At 42.3% G+C, this 21,965-nt stretch overlaps 1 protein-coding gene across 1 annotated transcript in view; it reads right to left on the bottom strand.

The window, feature by feature from the left end:
* Positions 1-21,965, bottom strand: part of RGS6 (regulator of G protein signaling 6) — a 449,956-nt gene that overhangs the window by 35,847 nt on the left and 392,144 nt on the right. Inside the window, exons 12-14 of the mRNA XM_077819976.1 lie at positions 18,472-18,582; positions 15,710-15,835; positions 7,545-7,731 (exon numbers count right to left, since the gene is read on the bottom strand). Coding sequence (XP_077676102.1) covers positions 7,545-7,731; positions 15,710-15,835; positions 18,472-18,582 — 424 coding nt within the window. The remainder of the gene's footprint in view (positions 1-7,544; positions 7,732-15,709; positions 15,836-18,471; positions 18,583-21,965) is intronic.

Raw genomic sequence — 21,965 nt, 5'->3', positions numbered from 1 at the left:
AAGCATTGTGTACATATACAGTGTTATATAAATGAATTATAACAATAATATGCTATAGTTTGACTTTTTGGTCTTCATGTGTTCAGTAGTTTGAAGCACATTTTGTCATATTACTTCCTTCCCTTTTATTCCTATGCCAACATTTCTTCCCTGTTTTTCCAGTGTGCTCCTGGTATTCTGTACGGATGTCATCTCATAGTTCAGCATGCAGGCAAGATACTACTCCATGGTCACCTTTTCCTATTTCCTTAATTCAGATACAGTGTTTTCCTTTTCTCAGCTGAGCCAACCCTCTCTCCCCTCTTAGAGCATCTCGAAGTCATTGGCATTTAATGAATGCACTGTTTGGTAAACTGAATTTGTCTCTCCTTATACCAGGACTTTCACATAGTTTTATTCTGTCCCCTGTCTTGGGTAGTTTTAACATAACAGTCACATTTCTGCCTCCCTGCCGTTGGCATGTTTTGACTGATTCTGTCTGGCTTACACTACAGGAATGTGATGCGTTGAACTCTCATGGGATCTTGGTGCCTGTACACTCAGATAATGGAAAGGTGCCCACAACATGCCAGGACTTTGGAGCCAGCCAACACAGTTTCACAAGGGGGCAATGCTGACCAGGGAAGGGATGTAGTTAGGGTACTCAGGGTATGCTATGTGGAGCCTACACTGATGAGGCTCCAATTGAGCACATACCATATCTTAAAGCAGCCGTCTTCAGACTGAGCTCCTGTGAAAGCTGGCTGTGCAAACAGAATCTGCCTTTCTCCAGGGTGAATCCATGGTAGCTCCAATAGTCAGTCTAGTTTTCCACTAGGCATATGGCATTTATGTTACTTCCTATGTCTGCTTTTTCTCATTATTTAGCCTCATTAGTTAATTTGCCAATTAACTCAGAAATTAGTGGGATGGCTTTCTGAGGGCTATAAACTATTAGAAGCCATCTACAGTGCACAAGCAGCTAACTTGGATACATGATCCCCATGAACTCACTCTGAATTCTATCTTTGGAGTGTTTTTGTAGGTAGAGGATTTGATCTCCAACTCGAATACAGGAGATTACAGGAGAGCACCTCTGACTCGTTGAATCTCTTGGTCATGGGAATATTTTCATTTACTGCAACAGCAAGTGGTGGAATCAAAATCTATCAGGAGGCAACCACATTTTACTAAAACTTGTCTTAGTAACTCCCATTTGATTTGATTAGCTCCCTTTGGGCAGCAATTAAAATTGAAATTGATCAGTCCAAGTCTAGATTTTCTGCCATCTTCTTCCAATTAAAAGTTTATTGAAAGCAAGATGGACTTCTTAACAATAATTCTACTTATTGTAATAATTTTCTTTTGCACTCACTCTTGTTGTGCTGTAATAACTTTGAGCTATATTTTCCCATCACAATTTCTCCTGCTTAAAGGGGATCTGCAGGTGACACAGAGATGCCACAGCTCCTGGTCACCTGTTTTGGAGTATGGCTGATGGAAAAAGGTATGCATTGTTAATCTCCTGCTATAAAAATTGCTTTCAGGCTGCTTTAATTTATGCTGGAGTCTGCCTTGGAACCTTTGCACACACCCCTTCTGACTCGTGACCAAGATACAGAGGAATAAAGCATTTGATTCAAGTTTGAAGATTCCTCTCCTAACCTTATAAAAAGCACTACTCTACAGTCATGGTCCAAAATACATCACAGCTGACAGCAGTGTTAATGCAGCATTTTCACTAAATTAGATCTCTGAGAAATGTACAATCTAGTATGCATAAGGCATGGGGACGAATGGAAGATTGTTCTTTGTACCCAATACAGGCAGGCTGAATATCTAGTAATGCCATTTGGTGTAACCTATGCCCCCACAAAGTTTTAACATTTTGTAAATGATGTGATCAGGAACATTCTGGACCAATACCTGATCATATGCCTTGATGATATACTGGTGTTTCTAAGAGCCCTGAGCAGCACTACCATCATGGCTGGTCCATCCTGTAGAGGCTTTGGACGCATGATTTGTATGCCAAACTACAGACGCGTACGTTCAACCAGTCCACCATTGAATTTTTGGATTACATTATTTCCCCAGAGGGTATTCAGATGGACCTGCACAACTGGACAGAATCCCGGACCCACTGAGAAATTCAATGCTTCCTGGACTTTTGCAAATTTTTATAGGCAATTCACCACCAATTTCTCTGAACAAATATCTCCCCCACCCCCTGACTTCCATCCTTCATAAAGCTGTTTGGTTCACTTGTTTGGCTAAAGCCCAGTGTGCTTTTGACCAGCCTTCACCATGGTCACAAATCTGGCACATCCCGATCTGACTCGCCCATTTATAGAGGAAGCAGATATGTCCAAGGTGACATGGAGGTGCTATGACAGTGCTACAGCATTCTGCTGGCAGATCATTTTGGCCACCTCAAGACCTCCCACATGACTGCCCATTTTTTCTGGTGGCTCCACATACAGGTGATCATGAGCTAAGCTCAAGAGCTTGACCCGGTACTTAGTTGGAACTACCAACTGTCTCTGAGGATGCCAGTCTTCCTGGTGTCCACCAGAAAGAGTTTCCTTGTATAAAAGTCCTCTTTCTGCAACAAACCTGGATCAATTAGAAGAGCTGAGAGGTGGAAGGTTGCTCCGGGCCGCCGTCCAAGCTCTCTGGAGGCTTTCATCTACTTCCTGTTCGGTCTGGAACTGTTCCCTTGATGCTGGAGACATCAGTTCCTCATTGGATTGTGGACCTAGACTTGGTCCCTCTGGAAGCGATGTAGGGGATGGGGCTGTTTCCGTTGACTGTGAACCGCTCTCCGCTGGTGCACTATGTTGGGGTTCAGGCTCCAGCTGAGCCTCTTGTGTAGGGTTATCGGCTGCTGCTGGTTCAGTTTCGGTGGGGCCCTCTGGTGTTGGGGTTGCAAGTGCTGGATTCAGTTCTGGCAATGGGTCTGGTGCTAGTTGTTCTGCCGGTTTCGGTTCTGGCTCTGTCTGGGTCTCTGGGATTGGATCCACTACTGCTGTTGCAGACACTGGCCTGGTGTCCAGGTCCATCACCTCTGACCGGGTCCTGGTAGAAGTTTCCAGAACAGAGCTAGGCGTGACGGCTTATTTAGCCTGGCTGCGGGTGACCATTCCCACCCTCTTGGCTCGCTTCACATGATTGACCAAGTCTTCCCACAACAGCATGGGGATGGGATAATCATCATAGACTGCAAAAGTCCACGTTCCTGACCAGCCCTTGTACTGGACAGGCAACTTGGCTGTAGGCAAATTGAAAGAGTTGGACTTGAAGGGTTGAATTGTCACTTGGATCTCTGGGTCAATTAAATTGGGATCCACTAAGGAAGCATGGATAGCCAACACTTGTGCTCCAGTGTCCCTCCACATGGTGACCTTCTTCCCACCCACACTCACAGTTTCCCTCCGCTCCGAGGGTAACTGGGAGGTATCTGGGCCTGAGGACCTCTGGTGTGATTCTGGTGCAAAGAACTGTAATCTTTTGGGGTTCTTGGGGCAGTTGGCCTTTACATGCCCCGGCTCGTTACATTTAAAACATCGTCCAGATGACGGGTCACTGGGGCAAGGGGGGTTGCTGGAGAACGGTGTGGTGGGACGATAAGGTGGCTGGAGGGTTCTTTGGCGGGTAGGTGGGGCCTTGGGCTGCACCTGGTAGTAGGGTGTGGTCTGAGGTTGCCCCTTCTGGTATCTGCTCCAACTGTGACCAGTTTTTTTCTTTTCTGCCACCTCCACCCATTTGGCTCCAATCTCCCCCGCCTCGATTACAGTTTTGGGGTTCCCATCTAGGATGTATCTTTCTATTTCCTCAGGAACACCCTCTAAGAACTGCTCCATTTGCATTAGGAAGGGCAAATCTTCTGGAGATTTAACACTTGCTCCTGATATCCAGGCATCCCCACGTTTCACAATGTGGTAGGCATGTCAGGTAAATGACACGTCTGTTTTCCACCTTAAGGCTCTGAACCGCCGACGGGAATGCTCGGGTGTTAGCCCCATTCTGACTCTCACCTTGGTTTTAAACAGTTCATACTGGTTTGTGTGTTCCTTAGGCATTTCAGCCGCCACCTCAGCTAAGCGTCCACTGAGCTGCGGCCTCAGCTCTACCATCTATTGGTCTGTAGAGATGCTGTACTCAAGGCAGGCCCTTTCGAAGTTTTCTAAGAAGGCCTCGGTATCATCAGCTGCCTTGTAGGTGGAGAACTTTCTGGGATGGGAAGTGGTACCTGGAGAAGGATTGCTAGGGTTTGTTGGTATATTCTGCTGAGCCTTTGCCCTCTCCATCTCCAGTGCATGTTTCCTCTCTCTTTCCTTCTCCTCCTCCACATGCTCCCTCTCTCTTTCCTTCTCCTCCATTTCTTTGGCCCTTGCCTCCATTCCCATCCGCATGAGATCTATCTGTCTTTCATGTTCCTTTTGTTTTTCCTCAGCCTCAAATCTGGCTAATTCCAGCTTTTGTTGAAACGTGGAGTCTGTCATCCTAACCTCTCTGTTTTTAACTAACTTTACACCCAAGAGTTAGAAATAAAACAAACAAACAAACAAAAAAGCTTGGCTTGTAATATTTTGCTGTGCTGTAATATGATACCTATATTCTGATAGTGATTGTCAGCCTACAGAAAAATCCAACCCCCCTTCCCAAAACAAAAACAAAAAACCAAAAAAACCCCCAAAACCCCTAACACCTTTGTCTCCAGGCAAATAGGCAGAAAAACCCTCTAGTTGCTCTTAGGTAAAAAAAAAACTTCTTCTAGTCTGTGAAGACTGGTGAATTTCCCTGCAGGAGGTTAACTACCCTGCCTTTAGGTAGAGAACACTCCAGCTCACAAAAGACAATTCCCTTTTGTCTCTGCCCTTGCCCCAAAGCAGAGAAAAAAAAAACCTCTAACTGCTTTCAGCCAAAAACCTGCTTTTCAGCAGCCCAAAGGAAAAAAAAAAAATCCTTTTCCAATCTGTGCTTCTGGTTTAAAAAATCTCAAATTGATCTCAAAATGATTTCAAGTTAATCCAACCGCTCTGCCACCATGTCAAGGTTCCTTCCCCACTCTGAACTCTAGGGTACAGATGTGGGGACCTGCATGAAAACATCCTAAGCTTACTTTTACCAGCTTAGGTTAAAACTTCCCCAAGTTACAAACTATTTTACCTTTTGCCCTTGGACTTTATTGCTGTCACCACCAAAGTCTAACCGGTATTATTATTATTAGGAAAGAGTCCGTTTGGAAACGTCTTTCCCCTCAAAATCCTCCCAAATCTTACACCCCCTTTCCTGGGGAAGGTTTGATAAAAATCCTCACCAATTTGCACAGGTGAACACAGACCCAAACCTTTGGATCTTAAGAACAATGAAAAAGCATTCAGTTTCTTAAAAGAAGAATTTTAATAGAAGAAAAAATAAAAAGAATCACCTCTGTAAAATCAGGATGGTAAATACCTTACAGGGTAATTAGATTCAAAACATAGAGAATCCCTCTAGGCAAAACCTTAAGTTACAAAAAGACACAATAACAGGAATATCCATTCCATTCAGCACAGCTTATTTTCTCAGCCATTTAAAGAAAACAGAATCTAACGCATCTCCAGCTAGATTACTTACTAAGTTCTAAGACTCCATTCCTGTTCTGTCCCCTGCGAAAGCATCACACAGACCAGAGAGAGAGGCTTTGTTTCTCCCTCCCCCAGCTTTTGAAGGTATCTTGTCTCCTCATTGGTCATTTTGGTCAGATGCCAGAGAGGTTATCCTAGCTTCTTAACCCCTTACAGGTGAAAGGGTTTTTCCTCTGGCCAGGACGGATTTTAAAGGTGTTTACCCTTCCCTTTATATTTATGACATAGACCGTCTGACTAAAATGGCCTATTTCATCCCCTGCAACCATCTTTCCTTTGCTGAGAATACTGCCCAACTCCTGATGCAAATCATAGTTCATCTTCACAGACTTCCAGACCACATAGTTTCAGACCAAGGCCCACAGTTTACCTCTTGCTTCTGGTGTGTAGTGCTCTGGTTACTGGATGTCTGCATAGTTACCTCCCCATGCACCATCCCCAAACAGATGGGCAAACTGAAAGGGTGAACCAAGTACTAGAATACTTTAGATGTTTCATGAACTATCACCGGGATAACTGCTCCATGCTTCTGCCGTATGCAGAGTTTTCATATAACACTGCCAACCCAGGCCTCTTCAGGTTAGAGCCTCTTCTTCTCAAATTATAGGTTGCCACATTCAGCTGGCATTACCAGCAGCCTCCCTGATCCCTGCTGCCACTAATTAGGTCCAACAGATTCATCTTATCCAGAAGGAGCTCAAGAACCAGCTAGTGGTGAAGAAGGTTTACAGGAGGCATGCACACTTTTTGACAACAGGGAACTCTGGCATTCACAGTAGGCCAGAAGGTGTGGCTTGCTGCAAAAAATCTCCCGACCAGTCAACCCTCCTGAAAACTGGACCACCAGTTCCTGGGACCCTTCCAGATATGACAATAGATCAACTTGGTTACCTTTATACTACAGCTTCTCCAGTCCCCCAAAATACATGCAGTTTTTTATATTTCCGTTTTGAAGCCCTATACTAATAATCTCTTCCCCAATCAAACCACACCACCACCACCAGTCAAAATCCAGGGTCACGAGTAGTTCAAAGTGCATGCCATCCTCGATGTCCAATAGACATGTGGACACCTGTACTATCTTGTGGACTGGGAAGATAATGGTCCCAAAAAGCACACCTGAGAATGTGCTTCCCTTGTCCATGCTCCAGGTGAGGGAGTTCCAAAGGACTCACCCCAACAAGTCTGGACCAGCACCACTCTGAGGGGGAGCCTGAAGGGCGGGTGATATAAGCACCTGTGGGACTAGAACTTGAGACCATGGAGGTTCCAGGATGCTAACGCTTTCACATTGCCACCAGGAGCTCAGACTGGGCTTTGTGAGGGAACCCTGTGAATCTAGACACTTCAGGAAGTACCATCCAGTGGGGCCTGGATGGCAGCCCTCTGATTGGCCTATGCCAGTGTATAAACCAGGAAGCCATCACAGGGAGCTGTGTGAGCAATGATGCAGACCACCTGCTTGCTTCCGCTCCAGGCCTTGCCTTATTGTGAACCTTAGGCTCCATCTCTTGACTCATCCCCAACTTCACTACTTTCCTCCTCTCTGTAACTGGTGTCTAATCCTGACTTCCTGGTATCCTGACCTGGCACAGCACCGACTCCGCTACTTGTCTCTTGACGCCAACTTGGCAACTAACCCTGTCCATGGCCTGGACCAGACACTTTGCTCCAACTTAGCACTCCTTGTAGATTTGTCAGTTTAGGAACATCTTTGTTTCCAGGGGAGTATTAGCCTCTTAAAGCCAATAGATTTAGAGAAATACAGTTCACCCTGCCTGAGCTGAAATCACTGAAGTCCTTTCCAACTGCACCTCTCTTTTTTTCTTAAAATTAAGTGGATAATGATGCCATAGTAAAATATAAGGAGTTATCATAAAACTAGCTATTTAATTACTAGCTTCCTACTAGTAATAAAATCAAAATCCAAACCTGGGCATCTTCAAAAGTGTATCTCCCTGGATCTTGGACGTTTTGACTTGTTCTCTCATAGCTGTGAGAATCCAGGTTTATAGGGCTTTGTGCCCCTGGAGATAGAAACTCTTGCCAGATTTCCTCCACTCTGGTGGCGACATCCTGCAAAGATTGTCTTTTGAGATCTTGGACAGCCAACCAAAACCTTTTATGGGAAGTAACAAAACAGAGAAGAAAGAGAAAAGAAAAAACTCAGAAATAACTTTGTGGATCAACCCTAGCAGAATCCTGAACCAGTGGGGCCTGGTCCTACACCTACTGGAGTCAACGGCAGAGTATCCATTTATGTACTTGACTTGGAGAGGTCCAACATGCTCTACACCAATCCACTAAAACATTATGAGGGGCAGAAAAGTAACTCTAGAATGTCTCATATTCAAAATGTGCCACTTCCCTGCATGTCTGACTGTATGCATACAAACTGCCTGTCATTCCTATAAGCTCTGCAGGGTCCATACAGCTACAGGAGAATGGATAGCCAATATCCAGAGTTTCAGAGAAAGGCCAAAGAATATATCTTGGTGAGCTTGGGCCACCACATGACACTGTAAAGGAATAATATTCCTTGCTCAACTCTCTAGCCAGTAGCAGGCCTTTCCTACACACCTGGACTTCTAACATGAGTGAGGTGAGTTTGCACCATTTTCTCTCTTGTTATGATCAGTGTCATAAAAATAGATTTGTCTCCTGCTCCTCCTTGTTGCTACAAACTCTCTCACCAGACTGAAGTACTTAATCCATCCGTGAAATCTGTGAGAGACAGCAGTGGGCTGTGCTACTTTGACCTTTTAAAGCCTCCTGCAGCTTGATTGGCTGGCCATTCATGGTCTCCTCCTCTACAGCCCTAGCAACCAGCAAGAAAGAGTAGAGGCAACCAGCCAACTGAAATGAAGAACACTTCAAAGATCAACAATTTTGTGGGCCCACAATCAGCATCAACAGTTTATATGGATCATTACAATGAATATTTTTCATTCTCAAGGCAAATGATACTAGCTCATCGCTTAACCCATCTTCATTACAGCCTTAAGATTGCAATCTGGTGTAGTCCTCTTTGGACATTATAATGAAGAACAGATACTGTATAATGTGCAGGGTCAAACTGTATTTATAAAGCAGGTCTGTGAAAGGCCTCAATCCTTAATCTGTAAAAACTTTCTTCTCAGGTTCTGACTACAGGGGGACAGGGAATGAGGGAAAGTGTGTCATTTCATGGCTAAGACATGTAAAGTAAACAAGAAACCCTTAGCAAAAAGGGAAGAGGGCAAAGCCGCATGGTCACTGTGCTCAGTGGTTGCATAACACTAAAGGGATCACAGCTTCCTGGAAAAGGAGCATAGCCCAAGTAGTCTCCGTCCAAACAGCACACATTGGTCACAGTTGCAAGCAAGTGCATACGGGGCCAGATTTCCAATTAGGCACAGTAGGCACATGCCTAGGGGTGCCTTACTGCTCTAAAACTGTGTGCAACGGAAAGGTCAGCCGTAGGCGGGGAAGGCACTGAAGATGCTGTGCCTAGAGGAGCATAAGGTGTAAATCTGGCCCTGAGTGCATTATGTAAACGTATGCAGGAAGTGGCACCCACACCAAGGCACTTGGGAGTGTAGCAACAGAGAGGAGCCAGGGCTGAAATAAATAAATAGAAGGTCTGCTGGGTAACGTTCAGCAGACACTGAGCAGGAAGTTATAGGCATGAATTGCCATAGACAAAGGAAGGGCAGAGACAAGCCAACAACAGCATCAGCTTTCTCCTTCTGTCCTTGTCCTGGAGCCTGTCTAGGCATGACTTATTATCCTGAACTAATTCACATGAAGTGACTAGCTGTCCTACTTCATGACTATTTGCTGGGGCGTTTGCAGAACTTTGGTACACACGGGGCCTAATTCTGTAACCCTGACTTACAATGAGTAATGCTTTTAGAGATTTTTTTATATATAGTTGCTATTCTCTCACTCTACAGTATGCTGGCAGTGAAATGCACTGGGACTGCACCAAGGCCATTTAGTCAATGTTCTCTAAGTTGGATTTCAGCAGTCAGTTTTATAAAATAGGGAGACATTTTTATTTTGGGTTGGCTGTGGTGTCCTATGTGTCCTTATTTCCTCTATCTTCTTTTAAGACGTCCACTTAATTTGTAAGGGTGTCATGTCTATAGCCTATCTTTCCTCCTTAATGTTAAATGAGACTGCAGAAAGCTGCCCAAAAGGGAGTGTATCTGGGGTATGGAGCTGCAGGAAGGTGGTGTGCTAGGGGTAGGATGGAGCACTGATGCAGCAATTCCTAAGAGAGACTGCAGGAGCTGGTGTAACTTAGAGCAGCCTTTAGGCTGCTGAACTGACCCCTGGCTGGAGAAGCTACCTTCCTACAGCCTCATCTCTTCAGCTGAGGCTCTGGTCCTATATTTATAAACTTTATACTTCCTTCCCTGTATTGTCTTTCCCTAGCCTCCACCTGGAAGCTGCTCTTATTTCTGCATTTTAGCTCCGTGGGCAGGAAATGTGCCTTTTTTTACTTGTTTGTGAGGCACCTAGCATGCTCGGGAGCACTTACAAATAAATAAGTAAATGCTCCCTCCAGTGCACAACCTGGGTGTAATGCGTGGGTATATTGTAGGATGAGAGTACAGAAAGGAGCAGGATTTTGATCCCGGTCTCCCGAATGGTTAGGTACAATTTGCTACCCAGGCAAACGTGACATAAAAATTATTCTCACTGCTGAAGCACACAGTTTTCTCTGTGCCCACAGTAAGATCAGAAATAGAGTTTTTGTGCCCTCTGGTGGCCAAGAGAAGATTAGAGAAATGAATGTTGAATGTGAAGGCATTTTAACTTCAGTAAAGTTTCAGATTTTCATTACATCATTTGCAGTAAAGAGTGTAACCATCCCAGTAATAAATCTAACTGAAACTCATAGTATAACTCAGACATCAGCATTGTCTTCTGTTCAGCCCTTCTGTAAATTCACCATAATGTGATTGCATTTTGGTGCAAATACTATGGCTGGTCAAAAATTTCTCATATAAACATTTTATTCAATGGAAAATTGGGTTTTCAATTAATTTCCACCCTCCCCCCCCATTTTTGATGTTTCATCAGAAAACCAAAAATCAATACTTTCAGTTTTTGGTCAAAAATTTTGGTTTTCTATTAGTAGTCAACATTTTCCATCGGAAAAAGCATTTTGCAACTAGCTCTGCCTTCAGCACTTGGTTTTCCAGAGTTAGCCCATCCCATCAACACACAGAAACACCTGCTTTAGTGTGCTGCACACTTTGCATTTCTATTCTACTCAGATTTTTATATCATGCTCATCACCGTAGTATCTAAGTGCCTTTGGGCATTGTATACAAAGGATGGATGTGCTGTCTACTTAGGTCTGTGGTCAGGGGTACAATTTCCCTTCCCCTTGGATAAGCTGATTTCTCCCATTGTCCCTTTTAGCTTTCTTTCCAACTGACACTCTTTGAAGCTGGGAAAAATCTTCTGACTGGAGGACTGAACATCTCAGCAATCTGCTATACTTTTTTGAGCTCCAAAAAACCAAGAAAAGCAAATCAAATTGCAGATCAAAGATAGTGACAGAAAGGTGAAAGAAAAGAGTGAGAGAAAGAAGAGTGAAATCAACAGTGAGAAAAAGGATGGACTTTCCTGCTCTAACATAAATAACAGCCAGTAAATAAATAAGTTATAGAGTTCAACCAAACCCAGGAGTGCGTGAGCCCGATCCTGCAGTTCTTACATGGGCAGTTTCACTGAAGTCTCACTCAAAGGACCAGATTTGCTCTCCATTACAGAGGAGTGCTGTAGCCCCACTGAAGTCAGTGTAGTGAATCTGGATTTACACCAGTGTAGCTGAGAGCCGACTTTGGTCCAATTTGCTCTTTTCCTATCCATCGACACAGTTAACCTCATCCAGATTCTCATCATCTTGTATCTCGATTACTGCAACATCCTTTTTTTTTTTTGGCTTGGAAAATGCAGTCTTGCCCCTCCTCATATCCATTCAGAATGCTGCTGCAAAGATCATTTTCCTAGCCTGTCACTTTGACCGTGTTACCCCTCTCTTTGCATCCCTCCACTGGCTCCCTCTTCTCTATCACATCAAATATAAGCTCATTGTCTTTACTGTCACAGAACTTCACAGGTTATCCCCACCCTACATATAATTTCTCATTCAGTTTAAAATAGTTGACTCCCAGTTCCAATCAGCCTGTGATGTCTGTCTCAATTGCCCACTTATTACATTTTCAAACACCTTGTTCTTTTTTCTATGTTGCCCTTCATGCTTGCGAGAATCTCTCTGAAAACATATAGAAAACTAACTCATTATCCTCTTTCAAATCTCTCCTTAACTGTGCTACGTGGCTTGCTTACATAAAACTGGACAATGGTTAGACTGCTGCTGTACAGAGACCACTGCCAATCATGCTCACCAGTACTGACATTGTTTCCTGATACTCCCCATCAGTTTTTCTATATCCCTCTTTTGTCTTATACTTAGATTATGAGCTATTTGGGGCAGGGATTGTCTTTTTATTCCGTGTTTGTAGAACATCTAGCAGAATGGTGTCCTGGTACATGACAGGGGCTCCTAGGCATTATGATAATAATGAAATGTAAAAACATTTCAAGGAACTAAATCAGCCAGCCCAGTGCACATTGCAGGAAACCTCTTTGGTTGCACTCCTGGTAACTTCTGAGTTTTCCAGTTTTCACCCATTTGTATCTGTCTTGTTGGCCACTCAGTAACATATGGGTCTATTCTCCCCTTGATGTGTGCATGTAACTCCTATCAACATTAATGAGGGTTGCATTCATGCCCTAATGAAAGAATATGGCTCATTGTGATCACCTCACACATCTACTGATATCTGTTGGTTGCAGTGTCTTTAAAGAATGGTTGCAGATGGGAATTTTCTAGCAAGCGTGGAGCATTAAATAATCGTTCATCCTAAAGAAATTACCTACAACTTCTCAGACATTCATTAGTAAGTACAAGTATAAATTTTGCTTGATTGTGTCTAGCACTGGCCTTCCCTCTGTCCCTCCATACAATTCCACACCTCTGTTGGTGCAAAGCCTTCTACAATCCAAGATGTTTCTATTTTCTCTTGTGAATAGGTCTTCATTTTTCTCTCCTTGTGTTAGTTATTATCTAAGGCCTCAGTCAGTATGAGGATCTGCTAATATGGAACCCCGTGTTTGTGTGGAGTCCCACTGGAGTTAAGGATCTGTGTTAGTGGATTGCCAGGCAGGGTCAGGGCCTATCCTGTAAACTGTTGTTTAACTCCATTGGGCTTTGGGATAGTTTGCGTGAAAGGCCTCCTTCCCTTTTGCACGTACGTAGGCTTTACCTCAAGGTTAAAGAGAATACATATCGGCATCGGGAGTGGCTAGCGGTGACACAGAAAGGTAACAACTTGATTTCTAATTATGGTACCCTCGGGATTCAGTAGAGTGGGCTGAGTGCATGCACACCTGCCAGAGGCAAACCTTTTGCCCTTCATTAGTCCAAGCATGGATGCATTTCACAGAGCGAATCTGAGGAACACACCATAGTTTAATGGCAAAGATCTAACCGGTGTTTCATAATGGCAGATTAATTGCCAGAACAAGAACACAAATGTATATAAGTGCAATGAAGATTTAGACGTTCAAGAGCCACTTAAAGGGGCTTGGTAAGGTTAAAGACCATTTAAAAATATTGCCTTGCTTGTGTTACAAATAACTTTTTAGATCAGTAAAAGTAAAAAAAAAAAATGAAAATTGTATTTTTTTAAAACTTTTTATGCTGTTCATTTACTTTTTAGATTTCTCATTTGACTCAGTTTCCTATAGTTTAAAACAATTTTCCAGTGAATTTCACTTTTCTCATGCACTAACTCAGTGCTCTAATGTCTGCATTGTTCACCAAGTTCATTCATATTTCATTCTTAAAGTTAAAATAATTACATAAATTTAGAGCCAGTGAAAGACACTGGGTTAGATTCTCAGGTGGTGTGAAGTGGAGTCACTCCATTGATTTCAGGAACCACATTAATTTACACCTGATGAGAATTGGGTCCTAATTAATCGTCTTTATATCCTCAGAACAGATATTGTGCTGGCAGCAGAAATGCAAGCTGCCCAGTATTGCCCTGCCAAAGTGTTCTAACTCTCCTCTAGAGGGACTGCTTCTTAGGGAGAAAGGGTGATTCAATCTCTGTGCCCGCTCAGCTGTTGGCCGCTATACTGAGATTGCCAACAAGAATAACATTTGATAGACACTGTGATGATGTAATTTGGAATGTGCATGTCTTGTCTATTTTTACTGGACTCCATAAGAACTGCAGCATTTAACATTCATTTCCTTATTCCTGAAGCTTTAGAAACACAAAATTAAGCCATAGAAACATATGGGAATTTGAAGCCACCTTTAATCTTCAAATGAAGCTATATTCTCACCGCAACTCTTACCCTTACCTTCCTGTGCTAAGGTATTGCACTTCAGCTGGTAAATGAGGTCACCACCCACTTTCTGCAGCCCCTGACCCAGGGAATTTCAGCTTTAATTTCCTGACTTTTAGTCTCTAAAAGCCATTTTTACATACCTTATTTTCTGTGGCTTAAATTTCCCATTATGCAGTGGTGTTAACTATAAAGAAGATACTGTAGGGAAATCTATCGGGATTTTGCATATTCAAGGACTGCATGACTTGGCTCTGTATTAGAAATATTACACAGAACATAAACCATCCTTTAAATTAGTTTCTGGACTGCATCCCTCCCATGGACTGTGTTTCCATTATGCATACCCATGGGGAACTCTTTAATGAGATTAAAAATTGTTGACAATTGTATAGTTTGATTCTCATTAAAGAATAGGTTTTGTTTCTGCTATTCTTGATGAAAATTATTGACTCATAGTGCATTGTGAGGAGTTTGTCACATCACATTTCATGTTCTCTGAATTATTTAATCTATTTAAATTAAGGAAAGTTAAGGAATTTATTTTGCTAAAATCCCAATAAACTATGATGTCCCTTTTCAGCCTGTCCATTCCTCTGATTTCAGATATGTATAAGGCAGGTGTAAACATGGACTCTCCCTTTTCTAACTGCCCTAGTTTTCTCTTCCCTGCTGGATTCATTTGGTGATGCCACAATTCCAGATGTGGTCAACCAAACTCAGTTTAACTTCAGGTGCTTGCTGTAGGCACAAAGCATGGTGAATCTGATCCTGAACTTCATCAGAAATAAAGACAAATCAGGACACAATATCACTGCTTCACACCACTATGCAACCTTAATTTGACCCCCTTTTTTGGATGCATTATGATATTCTCTAATTACATCATCACATACTACTTCTTCTGTAGAATCCCCGCACTGCTTATTGTATATGAACCCATATGTATGTTAAAAGAAAAGGAGTACTTGTGGCACCTTAGAGACTAACCAATTTATTTGAGCATGAGCTTTCGTGAGCTACAGCTCACTTCATTAGATGCATACCGTGGAAACTGCAGCAGACTTTATATATACACAGAGAATATGAAACAATACCTCCTCCCACCCCACTGTCCTGCTGGTAATAGCTTATTATTATAATAGCTTATAGCTATTACCAGCAGGACAGTGGGGTGGGAGGAGGTATTGTTTCATATTCTCTGTGTATATATAAAGTCTGCTGCAGTTTCCACGGTATGCATCTGATGAAGTGAGCTGTAGCTCACGAAAGCTCATGCTCAAATAAATTGGTTAGTCTCTAAGGTGCCACAAGTACTCCTTTTCTTTTTGCGAATACAGACTAACACGGCTGTTACTCTGAAACCTGTCATATGTATGTTCTGATTCATCACAATGTTCAACCTTTGCAAGCTGCAGGTTTATTATTGACACACTGACAGACCCTTGGCAAAGGTGGCTTTGGTCATGATTATCTACATGTTTTCATAAATGCACCACTTGTATAAACGTCTATTAAATTTACAGTGCATATGCTGTGGGCCAAATCCTGTAACTCTCACTCAGTCTTTACTCCTATTGACTTCAATGAGCGGTTTTGCCTGAGTAAGGATTTCAGGATTTGGCCCAGTACATGAGTGTGAACCTGTGCATACAGCTCAAGTGGAGGGGTTTTACCTGAGGTTTTCTGAACTGAATTCGGACTCCAGAAAACGAAGGAACAGGTCTCGCCCCACTGGATCCTTCAGCACCTCATCTATAGAGAAGCCCCATCTTTTCACACGCTGTTGGCTGGGCTCTTTGCTGTTAAGGTGAGGGAGAGGAAAGGTAAGAGTGAATGCATGTCCATCTGTGGTCCAAAAAGCCTGAATGTCAATTGACTCTATTCAACATCAAAGGGAAAAAGGATGACTAACCAAAGGGTGAGGCTTCTCTAGTAACTCACACAAATGGAGGCCATCATGCACCATATGCAAAGAAGAACTGAAGACTAGGACACCCACTCCTCTGAAAATCTGGCCTTTTTAAGGTGTCTTAAATTGCATATCCAAAAATGGAAGCACATAAAATCACTAGTCACCTTCGAAAATCTTGTCCTAAATACTTCCCTAATATTATTGTTCCATGGAACAGTAATTTCTATAGTTACATCAGGGATATGGTATATTTGCAAATGGGAGAAGGTGGTGTCTGCTATTGCAAATTAGAAGAGAGGTTTCCAGGAGAACAGCAATGCATTAAAATGTGGCCCACACTATGAAAAAGCTCGAGGAGTCTCTGATTAAGAGTGACATGACGTTAGGTAACAAATAAGAGACATCCATTAAAATACAACACGGTTGCTCAGAGTAGTAGTATTAGAATCTCGGTCTCCTTAAGACAAGTGCAATGCCTAGCGAGCGACATGCTTTTCTGTTTCACAGATTACAGATGAGGCCTGGTCACGAAAGATTCCTAAAATCAGAGACTCTAATCGATAGTGGGGGTCCCTGCAAAAAGGACAAAGGGGGCCAGGATGCAGGAGTTTACATTAGTGTGCCTGCTTTTAATTTTCCTTTGGTGTAAAGATTAAACAAAGGTAAAATAAATGTTACTGGGGGAATGGAGTCTTTTAAAGTCTTCAGAGTAGCAGCCGTGTTAGTATTAGGGCATGGAGTGAACCGGGATTTGATATGACCTCCACCTGACAGCCCAATCTGTATCCAAAATTTAATTACTTTACAGATGCATTTCCCAAAGTGTGGGGTTCCAGGAAGGACTAGCTGCAGGGTCACAGTAGCTGTATAAATTAAGATGGGTAGGCCTTTGCCAACACATGGTGGGTTTGAAATAGGTGTGAATTGTTTCATTTTCCTGAAAAGGGGGTGGCGGGGAGTCTCAGCTTTCAAAATTATTCAAACAAGTTGCAACTAGATGCAGATGCAGCTGATGTTCTTGCATTAGAGAATAAAATGGACCTATCGAGCTATTGTTCTCCCAGAAAAACCGTCTTCTCATTTTCATCACCAGGAGTATCATCTCCATTAACCTGACCTGAGACCCTAGAGGTGGTGAGGCATTTCTTTTACACTCATATGCAGCCCTGATACCAGGTTTAAATCATAGTTCTCAGGAGCACAAAAGTCTTTCAGGAGACACCACACTGGCCACTTGGGGAGATACAGTTATAATATAGGTTTAGATATCAGGGTACCAGCATTCTGTTAACATCAGAGGGGCATTTTGCTGCAGTTATGGCTGTTTATTTGATACAAAACTAGTTAAAGAGATTAAAATTGCATCAGGGTCTTGCAGGGGAAGCAAAAACAAAAGTGAAATAGATTAAAAATAAGTCCAGGGTATCATAAAATAAAAGATAAGGGAAGTAGGGATTAAGAAATGGATCACAGATTCCTGTGTGCAATGGAGGGAAAGTGTAGAGGTACCTTTCACAATTGAGGGAAACACATAAATCCATTTGCTCTGTCCTTGGATTTCTTTTAGGACAGGATTTGATGTCTGGCTGCTGAGTCTGCTACTCCCCACAGGAAACCATGTGCCTGGAGACGATGATTCAGCATGGACTGGCCCTCCAGAGGCAGACCCAGTATTTTGATTTTGAGTTTTTTTACCTCCAAGTTCCAAAGAGCAGGTTTTACCTTACGTTTCCATCTCATAGTCAGGCATGAACATGATTGGAGCGAATTTGTAGCTCCCTTTTGAAATATTTGACTATTTTAATATCACACCCAGGTTGTATTTGGTCATGAGTAGGAATGCCAATTAAATATTCACACAGTAAGAGCAAAGGATTGGGAGAAGTGGACGCTGCCTAATCACCATGGTGCCTGAACTGAGGTCTAGCAATGTGACCAATGGGTATATGTGAATGAGCTGGGGAGCCAGGACCCAAATACTCTAAGCTGCACTCAGAGCTGCTCTTGCAACTGCTAGACATACACTCAGGCACGATGATTCTAATCCCGAGTGCTACTGTCATTGTGATCCGAGTAAATAAAGACACTGGGTTTAAACTTTATTCTGCCTTATATCTTGGGTAGTCATTCACACCTGTGCAAAGTGGGTATACAATATGACCATTCCGGTTTAGCAAAACTGCACACCCATTTTTCAAGGGTGTAAATAAAATAACCACACAAGGTGCATGGCACTGGAGAATCACCACTACATTCTTTCTTTTACCTTTTCACGCATTTATTATACGCCATAGAAGAGCAAAACAAACAAGAAAGTCCCAGACCTCTCTGTGGCCATCTAATATAACTTATGAAAAGAAAAAAATAGCATGAGCCCTTATTTCTTGCAAGCATGTGTCGCTTCTGAACTTACACGCGTATACAACCTACTGTCTATATGGGGCAATGGGGGAGTGCAATACAAACAAAATGAAAGGATTGCTTTAAGGTTATTCATAGTTCTATGGAATTTCAATTTCTTACCTCATTTCTATGTCCCATAAAGTAGCGTCATCGCTTATCCAGGGATTGGAAGGTTCAGCAGGTGTTATAAATGGATCATATTCAATGTACTGGTCTGAGTACGTTATTAAACTAGGACAGGGGAAAAAAGAAAAGAACAGCTGTGGCCTACATGCTTACATGTGAATTGACAAACTACAATTTTTCAACAATTTTCTTTTTAGTTTTACATATTGGTCAAATTTTCCAACAAGCACCTTGATGCTTTGCTCCATGCCACCTCTTATGCATGGAAGTTGCTCTCCAGAAAATTTCACAAAGCCACTGCATTGTCCTCTTTAAAACTCACGTCTGCTGTGGTGTGTATAGAAAAACCCGATAATGGTTAGGCAGCTGGTGTGATATGGCCAGGGTTTTTCACAGTGATCATGTCGTTACCATGTGATCCCCAGTCAGTTGTATCCACTTGTTGTCTTGTCTTGTACCAAGGCCTCAATCCTGCAAAGACTTCTGCACATGATTACCTTTATGCTTGTTGAGTAGTTTTATTGATTTAAATGGTATTATGCACCGTGCATAAAGTTACGCACGGGAGTGGGGGAGACTTTTTCAGGATCAGAGCTTGACTGTAAACTCTTCAGGGCATGAGCCATCTTTTAGTCATGTTTGTGCAGTGGCTAGCACAATGGAGCGGCAACCTCTACATGCTACTGCAATACAATAAATAATAGTTGCATCTTTTAATAATCTAAGTTTCAAAAAATTTAAAAAATGGTGTACATGTTGGTAAAGCTCCATAAATTAATTTGCAAGGAGCTCAGCATCATGCTGTGCTTTTGAGCAGGGAAGTTTTTGAGCTGTGTTTATACTAGAGCTAAGTAAATAATTCACAGTAAGTTATTCAGCTAATTATGTTCCTTTTTCTTCTCACAGAATATCCACCAGCAGATTGCAATTCCCTCAAGTATTACCTGAAATGATGTGATTAATATTTTGTTGAGTATTTTGTTTTTATTGCAAATATTTGATATATATGCCATGTTGCTTACTTGTGACTGGTTAGATATGGCACATATTATAGTTTCTATTCCTTGACTGAATAAGTGTGAAAGCACTTGCCAGGTAAATATCTGAGGGTGCAGATTTAAAAAGTGGTTTCCACAAATACTTTCAGAAACAACTTGGGAATTCCTCTTGTGGGAACATGTTTGTGAGTAGAACTAGATCAATCAAATATTTGCAATGGGGGCGGGGCGGGAATCCACAACACAAAGATGAACATAGCTAAAGGAAATTTGTTTAAACACAGACACTGAATAGTCATGGACAATTTTTAATTTTTTTATTTGTGTCACAAAAACCAGAAAGTTGCTCTGACCTGCCCTACTCACCACCCCTCCTCTTTTTTGGTCCTAACTGTTGTCAGAAGGCATTAAAATCACACACTTTTGTGAATGTAGTAGGTTCCAATAGACCCTCAGGGCATCCAGTCCCATGATGTCTTATCTCATTTCATTAATTACATTTCACGATTGTTGAGGTTTAGGGGTTGGAGGAGGGAATGGTATCCAATTTCAGAGAGCAACAGCAATCCCGGAGATGGAAATGCGAGAGGAGGTCAAAAAATCAATCAGGTGCACTCTGCTGTGAAAGTTAAATGGCTCCTAATAAAATAATGAGAATGCATTGCAAGCGTCACAAATAGTAGCAAAAAATAAGACAAAATTAAATAAAACAACATGGACTAAGTGCCTTTTGCTGATTCAGCCTATCAGCAGCAACTGGATCACTGCTTGTCTAAATGAAGTTATAGGCACAGGCAATCCTAAGGGAAAGAAATGTAAACTAGGGCTTTTGGCCTTTGAAATGATGTAATATAATTCTGACAGAAGATGTAGAGGTTATGCTTCACTGAGGTGTGCAAGAACGGTGTTAGGCATTTCTTACATGCACATTCACAGGGGTACTATTCATGCAGGGGATTTACAACACCCTTGGTATGGTTGACACCCATCTTGAAAGTCACAGGATACTCCTCCATGGTTCTGTTCCAGGTCGCAGGAAATAAGCTTGCCGTTCATTTGAAGAGGCCCAGATTTACTTCAGGAGTCATTACAATGGAGTGGCACTACATGATGGTGCTGTATCAGTACACATTCATGCAATGTCAGAATGCAAACAAGAAAAGCTCAAACATTGTGGAAAGGAGTGGGTGCAATTTGTGAGGTTAACAGTAACTTCACCCAAGGTACCCAAATCCAAACACAGCAGTGGTGTGTGGGTCAAGTGAAGAAAAAGAATGTGGGGGAAGGAAAGAGAACTCTTTTCACTGAGTATTTCTGGCAGATACAGCAACAGAGCAATGTTTGTTCCCTCAGGAATTGCTGTGGTGGCTGGATCACCATAGAATCATGGAAACCTAGGGCCAGAAGGATCCTAGAGAGGTCATCTAGTCATTCTGTCTGAACTGACGTAGGATCATGTACGCCTAGACCACCTCTGACAGGTATTTGTCTAATCTGTTCTTAAAAACCTCCAATGATGGAGATTCCATAACTTCTCTTGGTAACCTATTCCAGTATTTAGCTATCCTTACAGTTAGAGAGTTTTTCCTAACTTCTAACCTACATCCCCCTTGTTGCAGATTAAGTCAGTTACTTCTTGTCCTACCATCAGTGGACATGGAGAACAATTGATTACTGTCTTCTTTATAGCAGCCCTTAATATATTTGAAAACTTATCACATCCCCCACTTCAGTCTTATTTTCTCAAGACTGAACACACACTTTCTTTAACTTTCCCACAAAGGTCAGGGTTTTCTAACCCTTTTATCACCTTTGCTGCTATCCTCCAAACGCTCTCCATTTTGTCAACGTCTTTCTTGAAGTGTGGTGCCCAAAACTGAACACAGTACTTCAGTGGAAGCTTCACTACTGTTGAATAGAGCAGAACAATTACCTCCTGTGTCTTACATACAACACTCCTGTTAATACACCCCAGAATGATATTTGCCATTTTTGCAACTGTTTGACATTATTCATTCAGATTCAATTTATGATCCCACTATTACCCTCTGTGGCCAAGGGACCTTTTGCTGCCAACTGGCAGAGGGCATAATGGGGGCACAAGGATTATAGGAATCCCCTGGGTCTGTCATTTACATTCTAGTTGACCAAAGAGGGTCATTTGGGGTCTGTAATAAAAGCCTGTGTCATTCTGGTCATCAATATAATTATGAAACGTAGGTACTGATACTACGTAAGAGTTATGTACTATATACTGAAAATTATGTTCTTAAGGGATGCAACTGTGGGGCTGGTCATCAGGAAAGGTGAAAAGCAGGTTTTTCTCCAGTCAAGTGTTGTTTATCCGTATATCTGTTTATGTTTACGTGTAAACGGAATATTGTCTGGTTCACATTGGGCAACAATTAGTATTCTAAGTCAAATGCTAATGAAGAGCTGCCGAGGACTTCAGAAGGAAACTATCAGGAAGAGGTAAACAGTGTGGGGCCA

This window comes from Eretmochelys imbricata, chromosome 6 (assembly GCF_965152235.1).
Source record: "Eretmochelys imbricata isolate rEreImb1 chromosome 6, rEreImb1.hap1, whole genome shotgun sequence".
Taxonomy (NCBI): Eukaryota; Metazoa; Chordata; order Testudines; family Cheloniidae; genus Eretmochelys; species Eretmochelys imbricata.
This window is presented reverse-complemented; position numbering and strand designations above follow the sequence as displayed.